The sequence below is a fragment of the Dreissena polymorpha genome, chromosome 11 (genome assembly GCF_020536995.1).
Source record: "Dreissena polymorpha isolate Duluth1 chromosome 11, UMN_Dpol_1.0, whole genome shotgun sequence".
NCBI classification, from domain to species: Eukaryota; Metazoa; Mollusca; class Bivalvia; order Myida; family Dreissenidae; genus Dreissena; species Dreissena polymorpha.
Window position 1 is genome coordinate 51,768,593 of NC_068365.1, and position 17,338 is coordinate 51,785,930.

At 32.5% G+C, this 17,338-nt stretch overlaps 2 protein-coding genes across 3 annotated transcripts in view; both read right to left on the reverse strand.

Moving 5' to 3' along the window:
* Positions 1 to 17,338, reverse strand: part of LOC127850264 (uncharacterized) — a 209,730-nt gene that overhangs the window by 127,132 nt on the left and 65,260 nt on the right. The gene's annotated exons all lie outside the window — the stretch shown is intronic.
* LOC127850260 (synaptotagmin-10-like) lies at positions 3,707 to 10,882 on the reverse strand. The gene is made up of 5 exons (XM_052383150.1): positions 10,557 to 10,882; positions 5,703 to 6,562; positions 5,103 to 5,223; positions 4,361 to 4,532; positions 3,707 to 4,102 (listed from the first exon to the last, which is right to left on the reverse strand). Exons 1-5 carry the CDS (start codon positions 10,573 to 10,575, stop codon positions 3,877 to 3,879), a joined length of 1,398 nt encoding a protein of 465 aa, XP_052239110.1. The 5' UTR covers positions 10,576 to 10,882; the 3' UTR covers positions 3,707 to 3,876.

A 17,338-nucleotide genomic window follows, 5' to 3' on the forward strand; every position in this document is an offset into this window, starting at 1 on the left:
TTTTGTGCTGCCAAAGAAAATAATTGGATCATTTTCGACATTTATACTTTACGCATGGGACATTATTTAATGCATCAGATCAACAATCGGCGATCAGCAAAACCATCTGTGAATGTTTTTTCGAAACATCATGTACAATTAGTATGCATAATGTAGCAACCTGAAATTCAAACCTTACTGCTCCATCATTTGAACAGACATATAATTAAATATAAATCACAACAAGAAAATTTTATGTAATTAGTATTTAGTTACTCACTCGCTAGATGCAGACCAGAGCAGAAATATTGTCACAGTTTGAAGCACTATGAAATGAAGCTATACAAGGTTCAAATATAGTTCGTCTTTGATACAAGAGCTTCAGATAATAAACATATTAAAACATAAAGGTGTCGTCATGAATTGTACGAGAGATGCCACATTGATTATTGTAAATACCAATTTACCTATGTGCATTTGCATAAGGTTATACTTCGAACAATTGGTTAGTTATGATAGCTATACATACTAAATCAAGTAAATAAAATCTTTTTCAAAAGTTGTGGTGTTATTTGGAAAAACTCCACGATTAATATATAGTTCAGTGGATATTTCTTGAACTACTTTTAATGTCAGTCGTTTAGTCTGTATGTTAATGAAATAAAACGATTTTTTTGCCTAGCGGAAAAGAGTGTTTTATAGGGAGTTTAAAAAAATATAGTTATTCGAATTGTTTAAAAAATAATAACTAATTGTGTTAAAACAGAATTTCTTGTTGTATTGTTCGGATCAATCAAGTATTGTTTCTTAAATTTTACAGCCTAACTTCATGACTAAAAACTGGATATTATCACTCTTTATTGTGGATAGTATTTGTGAAATAAAAAAGGATCCTTATTATCCTTTAGACATTCATATACATGTCTGTACCCCATTGTCATTGCCTTGTTAAATGATTTTATGAACGCGCAGTTAGGTAAAAAAAGAGCGCTATTCTAAACATTGTCACTTTAATTTCATTACCAACGCATTCATTTTTAATATTATCGAAATGGCAGTAAAAGACGATTTTTAATTGAATATGAATAAGTAATGAAGACAAATGTTAAGATAAATAGCAGCATATCGACCCAGACGGCACAAAGCGTCCTGACTGTTTGAGCGTAAAAACATGTACCAAAAATATAAGCGGCTTTATATTTAAATAAAAATGTTCATTATTGTTATACTGTGTTATACACGTTTACATGTTTTTGACACACATATTAAAACGTGAGTATATTGATAATCGTCTCAATTGAACGTGTGTTATGTCACCGCATTTGGAATTAATGCCGTAGAATTATGTTATAGACACCGATTTTTACTTCCGTATTTCAATATATTGGTATAAAAGGAAACGGATAACACAAGTATGATGTCTTGACACACAGTTTTTAAAACGTTATGTGAACATTCGAACACCATTAATATGATACTCGTATTTGGTAAGAACCAAAACAAACATATAACGGAGGCCGCACTGTCTATTTAAATTCACATATGTGCTAAGCTAAGCTTTATAAACAACATCCCCATAGCTATTATTTATTTTTATTTTTGAGGAACGTTTTCTTTGTTTTTATAAATTAATGCTGACAAGAGATATACAGTGTTTGACCCAAATAAAAATAGCGTTATCTCCACCGATGTACATCTCATTTCTTGGTGAATTCCTGGCAAAGGTGCACAGCGCATGATTTTGCCCTTCGTATCATGAACGCTAACATTTTTTATTAAGGAAAATATATTAATATGTACAAATATTGTGGTTTGTGTTTGATGTGTTTTTGTGATGGGGAACATAAGGTATATAAGGTTATGTCAGACCTTCAAGTAATCACTCAGCATGAATCTACCTTGTGCTATAATTGGTGTCTCTTTACTTATGTTACATCTTAAAGGTGTTATTTGGTTGCAGATTTACTTCATTTCAAAAAAATGTTCTTTAAATGATAAATGTAAATGCGAAGTGTAATTCATAGTGCACACAGAGGAAGAAGTATTTAGTAACAACGTAAGTAGAATAAAAGTAATCCGAATATTCCGGAAGAGCAACCTCATCGCACCGACGTTCATTTTCAGAGATACATTGTATGTGTAGCCCAATAATTCAATGTTTTGAACACTGAAGCCTGTTTAGGCCCGTGTATTTGTTAATTTTTATTGACTGAAACAAACATTATCGTCCAGAGTCAAGTGCATACGAATGCTTACAAACCCGTCAGATATATTAAATATGTATATACGCTGTTTGACACATTATTGTGTAAAGTCCTCTCTGCAACAATTAAGGCCATATAATCAAATGAAATGCACACGGATTGTCGGTATTGCGTGAAGATTATTAAAGATAATTAAATTTAGTGTTATATATTTGTTAAAACATACCGGCTCATATTGGTTTGCAATTCATTGTTTAAAGTGAACAGTTTAAATTCCAGAACAGTTGCGGGACTTCATTATTAATGCAATTTCAAATGCGAAAAGCCAATAACATCTGAATATTTGATGAGGAATATGACACATTAATGACCTTTTCAGGAACGAAACAAAACCCAACAAGATCATTGGGATTTACTATGAACAACATAAGCGCACAAGATAGACGTTAAAGCCAATAATAACACATGTTTTTCTCTGGTATTCTTGATTAAGACTAGTATATACTTCGACATTAAACCTACCTGCAATAATGCATTTTCAGTCATAAGTACGAAAAATATAGCCATGTTAGAACATGTCGATTCGTTGGTAAATGTGGTGATTTAAAATAGTCGAGTCACATTGCAATTTTTATGTACGTATTTTGTGAGGAATTAAACGTCTTAAGTCGTTTCCAACATGAACGATAACATCGCCTATATCCGATGATTTGAAATTTTACTAAATGATAATGAACAAAATCGAAAAATTGTGGGGTATTGCACTTTTTATATCACATATTTAGTGCAAGGTCGAGCCTTGCCGATGCGAGCGCATTCTTGTAGATAATTGCTGTGGTATTGTAAATGGAGTTACTTAATAAACACACGTCATAATAAAAAAGGACTATTTTGTCATGCAATAAAGGTTTACGCAATATGACCTATGCTGCAATCTGACCTACGCTTATAATATCGCGACCTGAACGTGTCCCTCTTGTAACAGCATCCAGAAAACAACGAAGTTTAATTACATCTTGTATGTTTTAATATGTATAGGCAATTATATTTATGGTATAATAAAAGGCACATCATTTCAAGTAACTGGTGTTGAAGGTCATATCGTTTTGATTCACGATGCATGTTCATGCATTTAAGTATGAAAAGTTTGTTTAATAGTATACCACCGTTGGTTTTTCTGTAGGAACTCATGGTTATGGTAGACTCGAAACATAATAAAAAGAATACCTTGATTATCGAGTATAATTTAATAAAGTATAAGGCCATGTTCTTTACAAACTTAACTTTATTGATAGGTAGACTGTATATTGTTCCATCTTCCTAGGACGAGACAAGTTTTTGGTATTCGTATTTGTATTATATTGCTTAAAGGAAATAACATAATTGCGACAGAAAATAATGTTCGTTAATATGATATGGAATGACCGAAGCGTAAGCAAAGAAAAACGATTGGACAAATAATATAACTTTTTATTTATGAAGTATTAACAACATGAATGAAGTAAAATATGTATCGGGGTACGAATAAAATGGGTATGGTTTAAAACACTTAACTATATAGTTCATATGTAAATGTAAATATATAATGTACATAATTATGACAAAAACCTTGTTATGAGTTTATATTTGAATTATATTAAAGGCATTTACAATCATAAAGCATGTATATCAAAAGAAAAATATACGAAAATTACTAGATGCTACCATCACTGCATGTGGAATCTGTGGTTGTTAGTCGATGACGGAAACAACCTTTCGCCCCTTCTTTATAATCCACGCAATGCACATGTTCATGTAATGTATACCACTGTGCAACTGGTTTCCGCGTGTTCTCCAGCGTTTCATACCAATGATCGCGACCAATGCCAGTGAAGCGAGGTCCAACGCCACAACATCCCATTATCTCATTCCTTCCGATCCTGAAGCACAAAAAAGATTCATTATAAACAAAGATTCTGTATTAAAATACGTTTTTGAACTACAAAACACAATGTATTATCCTACACCGGCAACCACAACACCGAGTATTGGAAGTAGTTTTCGTTGATGTTGCCTTTCACTTTTTGAACTGGCGTAACTGAGAACATGTGCATGCTGTTTTATACATGTGTATATTACAATTCAATCACGAAATTAATGAGTACGGATAAAATGTGTTCTCATAGCAATTATGTTACCTGTCATAGTCAACAACTTTAATTATCAGATCAACATCCTCAACGTTTTCTTGTGGAACATCAAATACCATCGCCTCGTTGTAGATCGGGTTAAGCGTGCTTCGTTTAACGGTCGTCTTTTTCTTCTTGATCCGCTTGCCTTGACATATTAGCGATGCCTTTACAAATGGGTCTGAAAAAATAAACGCCCACCGATTAGATATAATACCATGACAAATGGCTTGTGCATGTATATTCATCGTTTATTTTAGTTCTGTTATAATTATTGTGTGTTTCCATGACATTTCAGTTAACGCCTACTTGCAATAAGACCTGATTGACGAGTACATGTGGAATTACAACGACGTCTCAGAATGAGCAAATGTTATTTTGTTCTGCGTTCGTATACTTCTCATTTAAATTAACTCGCTTGATCAGAGATTCAAAATACACAGGTATTTGTTACGCCTCCTTGTAGATTAGGTAGTTGCCAATATTCAGAAACAGTTTTAAATATAACACTAGCGGATGAAAACAACTGCTTTGTTCATGAAAGTGTTAATATTTAATTTCGCTACACTATATGTTCAGTATGATTATTAATTTGATAATCGATTTAGTGACCTGTTTTAAACTTTGTCGTTGAATAGTGGCAATCTATGTTAGTATCAATCTAAAGCCCAGGCACAAGCCTAGTCAATTAAATAATTAATGCAATGTCATATACAGCTTTATTTCCTGAAAGGGTCACTACGAATTATACCCGAGGAGCCCGTGATGTCCATAGCTTTCAGGTTCCGAGCTTTCACCGCTGTTAACGTCAAACGCCCAGCGGTTGGTAGATAACATAATGTTATCATCAACTCCCCTAGGTCAAATTTCTCCTGAAAACGAATAATGTGAAATATCTTTACTCTGTATTCAGACTCACGTTTCAGCATTCTCGAGAATTTGATTTAGTGACATTATTTGTTCTTAACAGTGTATACCGCTGTTAAAGCGTTAAAATACATGATAAAAGAAAACTACGAACTTAAATTATTATTTTAAATCATAACTATTACGAAAAGCCCATATATTATTAAATATCGATATGATAAACATATAATATATGAAAGATCACATCTTATGTTAAAATGTATGAATCTAAAACATAAATATTTATGCGATTGTATTGATCTATTTATATAATACTGTAAAAATAAGGTATCACGTTTGCTTGTTTCAAAACATAATGTTCAAAATTGTAATTTCAAGATAATTGCCTGATTGTGCTAACATAATTTCCTTTTGAAGGGTTATACTTTATTGTCTTATTGTGACATCAAGTTCTACGCAGTATGGCAAATTTTGTGATATTTACCTGATTTGTTGACAAAATGTCCTTGGTGAAGTATGTTTCGGCGACCAGCCTGTTACCTTCGGGTACAATATCAGTAACAATTACTGTTCCGATAAGATCGTGGCGTGAAAATCGGTCAAAATCGTAGACACTAAACTGCAAGATTCGTCCCTGGAGTTCTTTAAAAGCTACGTTGAATGAGTAGGTCTCGTGGAATTCCGGATTAAGCGTTTTTCGGTGCACCTTTGTTTGAAATTTATGCCTACGGTCCGGCAGAAGATACGTTTTGATATACGGATCTGACGTACCTGAAAAGTCTTTCGGCGGGAGATTGCATGCTTTCACAATGCATATATTGAGAAATTCCTGTTCGTAGTCATATTTCAAACTATAATGCATTTGTCCGCAAATAGAATGCTCAGATTTCACAGAGTCGATAGAAGCCTGTTTGTACAACTCTGGTTTGATTTCTCCAAGATTGGGTTGTTCGGTATGTTTTGCGCTTTGCACGGAGAATTCTATTTTAGACAAATCAATTTGATGCGACATGTGCCGGTGAAAAAGCTGATGACGCTGCGACACTGTAGGCATTGTTGATTGTCGTAAAGATTTGAAAAACGATTTTGCCTTTGAGTGTCGTTCTGATGTGTGATCTTCGGCGTCGAAGTCTGGTTTCACAAGATCTGGTGTGCTTTTGCTGATTTTTAAGTTGAGATCTAATGCCGAGTCTGGTGAGCTATCACCTTTGAACGTCTTTTTCCAGACGACTTGGCGCTTCACACGCCGCCGTCTACATGCCAACCAGGCAACAAATCCCACAACCGAGCTTACTAACGTGAGAGTGACTCCCGCCGCGAGTACAATGTACATCACTGGAACACCTGATATAAGAAGAAGTAAGGATAAGTGTATGCAATGTACTACGTGTATCAACTATTTAAAAATATTTCAAGTGATCTAGTTGAATAATCTTTATTTGTTTGTCTATCAACAATTTATGGTGAGTAATAAAACATACAATGTAAAGATATGAATGATATGACAGCGTGACAGCGAGAAATAAATAACATTTCTACGGAACTGAGATACAAAATTGTGATATAAATTTAATCTTATTTATGATCTAAAATGAGCTGAATATGATGCTATTCAAACAAATACCACTTGTTTAAATCATATTCTTAGAACATAAAATATAAGGAATAAGTGTTTATGTAAGTGTGATATTGTATTTTAAATGCTATTATGTAAAAGGTGTCATTTGAATATCGTATATCGTCACTCATTAAATGACAATACAATCGTACGCGAAAATCAACGAATTTGCTCCATATTTTTAACAATACTTGTTTGACAGATTGCATTGACAAGAGGAACTAAGATACCGGTTTTCAATAAGCATACATTATAATTGCATAGGCAAGGCGTTGAACATGCCAAATAGGCAGAATGTCACAAATTCAACAAAAGTGCAAATTACAAAGTCATTATCGTTTAAAATTTATACACCTGTATATACAATTGTAGCTAAATATCATCTGCAAACGTTGGCCATACAAAAATTGGCCTCATTTCAACTGTTTAAGAATAGCAAACTGACAAATCGGACGAAATCGACAGTTTTTGCTAGGTAGGACAAAAACCCGCACTCCAATCTAACCATAACCATCCGTGTAAATACGTGCTAACAAACAATGCTATCACATTATATCGCTTAAAATTGACGAAAAAGAGTTAAATAAACAACTTACCCCTCAAAACTAATTCCAAAAGTTTATATTTTCTTTGCAACAACTGTTCAACCCTTTTTTATTTACTTGAAAACGAAAGTCGCCATTCATGCTCTTGAACCCGGCTTAGCAATGTATTACACGGACAGAGCCAGGCACAATCAACAACAACAACGACGCTTTGACAAATGGCGACCGCTGATTACTTTCACGGAATGGATGTAACTAAATGAAAAATACTAACTCATTCTGATTGTATTGGAATTAGTTTTTATGGGTAAGTTGTTTATTTAACTCTTTTTCATCAATATAAACCGATAAATTGAGATAGTATTGTTTGTAAGCACGCATTTTCACGAAGGGTTATGGTTAGATCGGAGTGCGGGTTTTTGTCTTACCTAGCGAAAACTGTCGATTTCGTCCGATTTTTCACTTTGTTATTCTTAAACGGTTGAAATGAGGCAAATTTGTTTATGGCAAACGTTTGCAGATGATATTTAGCTACAATTTTATATATAGGTTTATTAATTTTAAACGATAATGACTTTGTAATTTGAACTTTTGTTGAATGTGTGACATTCTGCCTATTTGGCATGTTCAACCCCTTGTCTATATATTATATATCATATACGATTTTTTTTGTGCCGGATCCCTATGTATAATAGTGCAACTCACTTAAATTTGTCTATCTTTATATGACTATCTAATGTCCGTAAAATACGATAGAAGCAATGGCACTATAATATAGATGTATGCAATAGCTGTGATACTACTGATTTGGCAAGGAATGGACTACAATGTCTCCCAGAGGATATACCATGACCTATACAGATTCGGAGCAGAGGATATACCATGACCTATACAGATTCCGAGCAGAGGATATACCATGACCTATACAGATTCCGAGCTTTTTTCAACAATACATTCTATGAATTTATGCATATGTTTATATCAATTAGCTTTAATTGTTTTGATGGTAATGACATAAAATAGCATTGAGATACAGCAATGTTATGTATTACTTTATCCAGAATGATATGTGTATGTATAAACGGAGTATCGTGACCTTTACATTCACATGTCTGCACTTGCCCTCCGGCTAAAATAGCCTCTCAAACAGTCAGTGGTAGCATAAAGCAACCAGACAATATTCTCACAAAGTTAATCCAGCTTTGCCGTATAATACGCATGTCAATCGTACCAATATCCGTTCGGAATGAAACCTTTTTATTTAAGTATAAGCAATTGATACACTTATTCTATGAAGATAATCCGCATGTCTACGTCCAATTATTTTAATCAAATAAGAAATATTTAGTTCATGAAAACATCAAATATATAATATTCTTTTCATACTATGGTATCTGACTAAAAACACGTTACCTACATTTGTGAAGCTTAGTTTTTTTTAATACTGATTATACGAATATGTATATGAAAAAGAAAACAAATACGTATAAGTAAGACGCATTTCGTGTCGAATGCTTGGTATATGGTATACATTTATTTGGCACATTATACAAAATCTAAACTTTTTTTTGAAATAGCATAATGCAGTTGTGTTATTATTAAATATTTCAAATAAATGTTGTTTTACACCCGAAATGTAGTGAGAAAATATCACGTGACGAACTTATATTTAAGCTTTTACCTATGCATGTTAAAACATATGTGTCTTGTTTTGATGAAATTGGGCTTAATGCATGTGCGTAAAGTTTCGTCCAAGATTATCCTGTGCAGTCCGCACAGGCTAATCAGGGACGACACTAGCCGCTTTAATGGTATCTTTCTTTCAAAGGAAGTCCCTTCGTACCAAATTTTTTGTTTAAGCGAAAAGTGTCGTCACTAATTAACCTGTGCGGACTGCACAGGCTAATCTGGCAAGACACTTGCCGCACATAAATTATGCCTAGTTTTCTCAGAACGTGTCTAATATGATCAACATCAAGGGGAATCTTTCTGGTATTTCAAAAAAGATATTATTTTAAACTGAAGCGCATCATGTACATTCTCAACATGCCGGAGGCTGTAAAGATGTGACACTTTCTGTAATAAATTGTACGTATCTTGCTATCAAAAAACCATCTCAATTTATTATCGACATTTCAATGACAACTCTCCACAAGCCGTTTTGTTGTTGCAATTTACATAGTTGTGCGTTTAGAAACTTCCTTTCACAGATATTTGGGCATTTAAATATGATGCAAATTGGAGAAAAACAAACGTAACGCTACATCTTTACAATCTGTATCACCTATATGTTTTTTGCACAAAATTAAAGCCATAACAAATCCACATCATCTATTGTAATAATCAATAATCAAACCAGTGTACTATTTAGCGATGTGGTCCATTTTTTAAAGTTTATTGACATAAAGTTGTTTATAAGATGATGTCCCTTTAACCTTTCAATAGTTTCCTTATTTTTAAAATATTGCTGAAGCATTTACGCAAATTACGAAATGTTAAAAGCCTATGAACACTCAAAATCAACGAATATTTAGTACACTGTTAAAAAAAAATAAAGAAAGCACAAAAAAATGCAATATTCTTAATAGCAAAAGCCAACATTCCAACGCTAGATGTGGACTGGAAACATAGATTTAACAACATTTTTTGCATGAAAATATATTGAACACATGGTCAAGTACCATATTAGTGTGCATGTGACGTATGAATAGATATCGTTGCGGGAAATTAAAATGAAATATATTTTGCTACAAAAAATACAAACGAGCATTTTGTATCTCGTTACATCTTTGTTACCATACCACATCCAGCGTTGAAATTTTGGCAATAGCTATAAGAAGCTCTGATTGTTTTATATGTAAACTTTAATTTTCGAATTTTTTGCGAAATACTCATAGATTTTGAGTATTTTTTATATTGTAATGTTAATAAATGATATGAATTTAAGGTTAAACTATACTGCGGCATTCTTAACAACGAATTCACAGACGATGCACAGTTCTTTGCTTCAATACAGTATACATGAACATATTCGTAAACATTTAGAATCACCTCTTGATTACACATTATTTTGTTTACAATACTATTCAATTGCTTAAAACATTTATTTTAGATGCGAACGTCGCATCTAAACAAATAAAGTCAAATAATGAACACTATTTATAAAAAAACTTACCGGCTAGCATGTGTTGCATTTTGACCTTTAAAACAGAGTGTGGTTATATGTAGACTCTAGAACACTTTATAAATCCATTTTCGATGCGGTTGTTCCAATAATATTTTGATATATTATGTCTGTATTCAATTTGGGAAACAACGATGTGTCTTATACAATCCAACAATTATACCACCTTCCTGAATAAACCATTATTATTTCCAGTTTTGAACTGTGAAAAAAGTACAACAATGCGTTTATCTTCCACACTTAGTACAAAACAACTGTCTACCTATGGACAGTGATCCGCTAGCACATATAGGTAGACCACGCGACAATCTAACAATCTAACACCGATCAATGCTGCCAATGATGTTACTGAGCTGTCGCCAGATCCAAACGTCATCCGGAAAAGCAATATGCGCTGTCGACGGTATGGGTTATTGCGAATCGATTTAGCAGCCTTTATCTGCCGGCTAAATCGTAAATAGTGGATGCGTTTATACAGGAGCGAATTTGCCATCGTTTCACTTTTGAAATTTTATGTCATCGAAGTTTGCACGCACATTCCACATTAATCTTTTGTGATGATAATGTTCTTTGAAGTTTTTTTTTAAGAAACAGTGTGGAAATGGAATATAAAACCAGAACACCATCATTTTTATTTAAGATCTCGTATGGCCCAATACAATCTATTACTTCGTATATCCCATACACTTTATACATTAAGGCATGTTCATATTTAAATGCATCTATTAATTAGTTGCAACGTGAAGCTCGGCGAAAAATAAAAGGATTTTAAAGTATGATTTTGCTTCCTGTTTTTTTCTATAATATTTGTTTACTTCTAAAATATACGTTAGACCTACGAATTACACAAATTAGTAGCTTATGCATTCAGTAAACTATATTGTCCAAATTTTCAAAATAAATAGTACGACAACACAATGAATACCAATGAAGAATAATTTGCAAAATGACATGCGAGCACCACATATGTGCGAATTTATTTCAATTAGTTGATTACATAGTATTTGCACTTTGGCATAACCGGAATAAAATAAGCATATCGTATTGCATATTGTATTGATCGTTTGGTTGTCTCCATTTTAAATATTAACACATTGCTTGAATAGTCAGAAATTGTAACGAAAAATATCAAAACAAACAGTTGCAAAATATGTATTGCATAATTTAAAAGGTTTCTCAACAATTGACAACTTCATGTTTTTATAATATAAAATGTTTTAGAAACTTATAAATTACTATGCAAGTTATAATTGTGTGTATTTGATTTATTTGTGTTACTCCTCTCAATAACAAAACAAATAAAATTCGTAACGACAATATGCACTCACGGCTTATAAATTTCGCTGCAATACCTCAGTAGAATCTTTTATTATTACTGAAAAGCAAATATGTATTTCCTTTAATTCGTATAGAAGAATCTGAAAATTAGGACGTGTCATACTTTTTTAGACGGGTTCGCAATTTTGTTTACGTTGAAAACGTAAGGCATCAGTTCTTCATTAGTTTCTTCGTATTTCGAATAAACTTCCATTACCATCAAAGACAGGTGGTTGTGATACCCATTAGCGATAGAAAGACATTATATGTTTTTACTGCAAAAGGTCGTCTGGTACACTGAAATTAGCTGCATAACTTATGTAAGTACGTTTTGCACTATTCAATTTACAATAATTAACACTATTTATACTATTATAGCCAAATTATGTAATCAAAAGATTATTTCTTAGAAAAGCAACCAAGTCAGAAAATATAGACCATAACATATTGAAATGAAAAGGAAATAATACAACATAACATGAATGCAATAGGAGTTCTAAACTCTAAACACATTTAAATGTGTTGCTATAATTTACAAGTAGTTTAATTATGATCATACGAGGAGTGCGTAAAAGTTATGTTAAATTAACAGCTTGAATATATTTTCTTACAAAACTTAAGACCAGCCAAACTGAATCAGTTGTTCAGCATCATTATCGATAGAGTTATACGTAGTAGACATGCCAAACACTTAATTGTTTGCACGAAATCATTAACGTTGGACAGCCTTTTGTATGTTTATAATTTAACATGTGAATAAATACATAATATACATATATAACCTTCCAAACTGCACTATTGCATAATGTGTAAATGAAAGATTTCTCAAAGACAGCAGTAATGTTTAATAATACTCGTTTACATTGCAAAGAATACACCTGTGTAAAAATGCAGACCGCTCGAAATACATGCTTAGACAGTTTACGAGTGCTATGTAAATATTTACGCCCATGGCTAAATGTTTTGCAAATAAATTTACATATTAAACAGTTGGTGTTTTTTTATACCCAAAATACCATAATCCCCTTTTTAAGATTCTTACATCTATAAAATCCCAGGCATATTAGCGCGACTCTCTCACTGCGTGTGTAAATTATACAAAAAGCCGCAGAGATGTACGCTTTGCTGTATGAGCACGGTTTGCCTAGTGGTATAAGTGTTGAATTTTTACTCTAAGGGTCTGTGGTTCAAGTCCAGTTGCGGATTACATTTTCTTCTTTCTTGAATTGTATACTTGATTTTTTACTGGAGCTGGTTAGTTTCCGTCTTTATATTTATCAAATGTATTGCAGTATATGAGAAACTTCAATGCATGCACAACTTTGTTAAAAGGTCCCTATAACTACACATAAATTCGATCAGAAAATCTGAATACTAGTCTGAAGATGACATTAATCGCGAACTTAATAGAGAGTGAAACGAATACATATTATATTATTTATACAGTGGAAACCACCGTTTATCGACCAATGGAAACTGCTTAGTTTCTAAAGCAGTTTCCGGGTGAGAAGAATCTCGTATACATGTACTTGTACATTTGTACATGACAATGCAATAATGATAATGCCGTTTGTAATTATATTTACAAAATAGAGTGTTACGTTAATAAATGGATTGTAAAGTATGAAAACTAAATCACCACAGTAATATTAGTCCATAATATTAAAAAATCACATTATTTTGAAAGCAAAAGTGACTTGAACATGTCAAATGCTTTTAATACGAACATCAGTGGATGCCTTTAAAATTCACCAATAACCCGTAATTTGCTTTTGCACTTATATTATAACTGCAAAAAATAAACGATAATAATATAACGTAATATGTATGTATGTTGAATGTTGTGATAAAAAATCGAAAATGAATCTGGAAAATTAAATCTAATCTGAAAGTTGTACTATCCCGATATAGTAGAGGCTGAATCAGTCTTAACCCGGACAAAATTAGAACAGATTTGAAACTTAGAATTTCTGAAAAGTTATAACTGATAGATTCTGAATTAACAAAGTTCTCGAAAATTCCCATCCGGAAAACCTCAGAATCCAAGATGGCGTCCAAGATGGCCGCCGTAAGTTAATATCAGGGTTAAAATCAGAAATGTCACTTTTTGAAAGATATGATTAGTAATAGTATTATAAATACTCTTGTAACTTATTGGCATTAGATTAGCAAATTTTATCAACTGTCTTTAACATAATTTAGGTCAAGGTCAAGGTCATATTAAAGGTCAAAGGTCAAATTTTGAAGAAAATTACCCATTTTACCACAAAGGAGTTACGTTTGCAAGAGTAAATGGTGCAATCTGATATAATAATCTTTACGGTAGTAGAGTACAAGTAAAACTTGTTTCTCTGCTGGAAGTAAAGCAATATCTGGTTACCAAGGTAACAGCAATAATGGCTTCCAAGATGGCCGCCATCAACTATGTAGAAATAGAGGAAAATCGTAAATTTGACTTCTCGAAAACTATGATTGAGAATGGAAACATAAATACTCATGTAACTATTCGACATTAGATCAACACATTTTATCATTTTTAATTGTCATACTTGAAGTCAAGGTCAAGGTCAAAATCAAATTGAAGGTCACAATATCAATTTTGGAAGGCAATTGCCTGTTTTAATACAAATCTGCTAGCTCTCTGAATTTCATCTCTTCTATATTGTTTTTTGTTTGTTTGTAGAAATGAATTTCTATTTTCTAACGTCAATAACATCTTCACGTGTTACCTTGATGCACGGAATGATTTGACTTGTTTCAACTTTTGGTGTTATGGTTGCAATTATTCCCATTCCATGGAAAGTGTTTGACCCATCCAGCGTACAAATATTATGGTCTACATTGTCAGCTATGTATTGGATGAATTCATTAGTTTGTGCTCGTAAAGTTGTTCCTTGCTCGACAGCTGCACTTGATTCAAATTTCAGAACCTCCTGATAATAGCTACAGAACCCTAGACTATTCAAAGTTTCAACCAAATGCCTTGAGCGAACAAATGATGAACCTGGATTGCCAATCTAATATGTACCTGCAGAAAACTTGAACTCAAATGCAGTTTTGTCTGAAAACATTGTGTTGGGTCATGTGCAAATCAATCTGAGATATCGGTGGACTAAACGGTGTCTATATATGTACATTATAGTTGGATTCAGACAGAGTCGTTAATGCAAAGAAAGGTTAATTGGTTCATATGTTGGAATTCAAACTTGGATTCATGACTTTATGCCACAATTTCAAATACGATAAGGGTTCTAAGGTTTGGACATTTTGTAAATATCTTCATTTAGAATGCATTACTTTAATAAGTATGTAATACCAAATTTTCTTCTGTTTTCAAATATGTATTGACTAATTCAAATGGTGAAATTTAACATTATTGCTTTTGAAACTCTAAAGGAGTATGTGCTTAGAAAGTATACTTTATTCTATGATATGCTTTAAAGGGTAATGATCTCTGATATACTTATGTTGTTTATATCTTGACTCTTTATGATGCAAGTATTAATAAGTGTATTTTCAATTAAAATGTACTTGAAATATATATATAACGATACATTTCAAACAATAAAAGATTGTTTAATTGTATGTCGTAAAAAATATTGGTACCCCACCCACTTCTATAATAACATACCTGAAACGTTGTACATACCTGAATTCAGTAAAAATATTAAAGTTGAGACTTTAATTTTGACATTATGTATATTGTAATGATATTTTCCACTTCAAAATGGAGATGAAATTATTATATAATATAAGAAAAGGTCATTTGAAGGCACATTGTAGACATATTGGACGCCATTTTTAACGCCATATTGGATTTTCAAGTTGATAAAACAAACCATAAGTGCAAACATGTTATTGTTGTGACATTACGTGAATGTAGGCAACAATTCCCACAATAAAATACTGTAAATTGTTTAAATAATTTAGAAAAAAAGCCTTTTTTAGGTAAATGGACGCCATTTTGGACGCCATTTTGCACGCCATATCGGTTATTTTTGTATGTAAACAAGCGATTTGTAAAATTTTGCTATTATATCATTATTTCAAAAGATTTAGGCACGAAAATAGTTATACTTTAAAGAAATGATCTTATAAGTGCTCATAGTATCAAAATAGACGGCATCTTGGACGCCATATTGGATTTTGAGGTTTCCCGGATGGGAATTTTTGGGAACTTTGTGATTTCAGAATCTACAAGCTATAACATTTCAGAAAATATAAGTTTCAAATCTGTTCCAATTTTGTCCGGGTATACCCTGCACAGCCTCTACTAATAAATGATAATACTACCTTTATTCAACAAATATGATTCAAAACGCTCGATTCGAGTTTGGAGTTAGGAGTTGTTCCTTACAACAATTAAGACCCATCCAGTACTGTGTTATGTTACTCCGAAAAGGTTTCAGTTATAGCATAGTTACTGCATATTTGATAAGGTCCATACTACTACGTATCCCAGTGATGTTTCTACAATATCAACTAGCAAACCTGTTCCACGAAGCATTACTCTTATACCAAATACCAAACCGAAATAGAGAATATCTCGTTTTGTTTTCATTTAAATTAATAGTATAATGCACATGAGGATATTTAAAGAATGTGTTTTACAGAATTTCGCTTTACATTAAAGAATTTCTCAACTTGGTATGACAAAATTGTAAGGTTTTGCGAATAGTTTTTCTTGAAGGCCGCTGTTAATTTAAAATTGAGATTCCATGCATTACAGATAAAATAATGGCCATAATCTTACATAATTCCGTATTTCATTATTGGCATAAGCCATAATTCAATCTGGATTTTGAATTGAGATCGATTTCGAATTGCTTTGTGTCACGGTCAAACACAATATCATACAAGAGAATCAATAACATGTTCAATCATCGGAAATACTTAACGTACTGCAAAAATAGTATTGTCCAAAAGATGCGATGCTTATCTATTGAAAGCATAACTCGTAATTTTTCGTTGCTCGATCTGTATTGTGATCTAGTTGGTAACCAAGGCTACCAAATGTTGACTCTAAGATAAGATCATTAACCCATTTAGGCACACGTTTCTTGTTTGCGTGTATTGTCTCGTTTCTTCTGTGGAATTGATTTTATTTTATTTGCAAGCAGTTTAACAGATCTATTTCACGTATACACTATAGTGATGGAAATAGTTGTATCCAATTGTCTTGAAATAGAGAACCAAGATGTGTACTTATTAAATTGTATGGATGATGTTTTTACTACAAATAGTAACGCTCTTATTTTTAAGCTAAGAAAAATCAAAAATTCCGGAAACAAGCAATATCAATTTCCTACTCGTTAGATACGTTAAAAAAAAGGGTACTTTCAAACGTTATGGCTTGAAAATCAATTGATATATATTGTAAAATACTTGCTAAACAGGAATTTGCAGATTCTTCGAAATATGTTAGTATTTAATGTTTCCAAAATATACTGATATCA

What these genes read in the sequence shown, in the direction of transcription:
- LOC127850260 (XM_052383150.1), bottom strand. An exon ending in ACATTTTGTCAACAAATCAG is followed by an intron (nt 5,224 to 5,702) that starts GTAAATATCACA and finishes ATTCGTTTTCAG; the next exon opens with GAGAAATTTGACCTAGGGGA. An exon ending in AAAGTTGTTGACTATGACAG is followed by an intron (nt 4,103 to 4,360) that starts GTAACATAATTG and finishes TTTGTGCTTCAG; the next exon opens with GATCGGAAGGAATGAGATAA.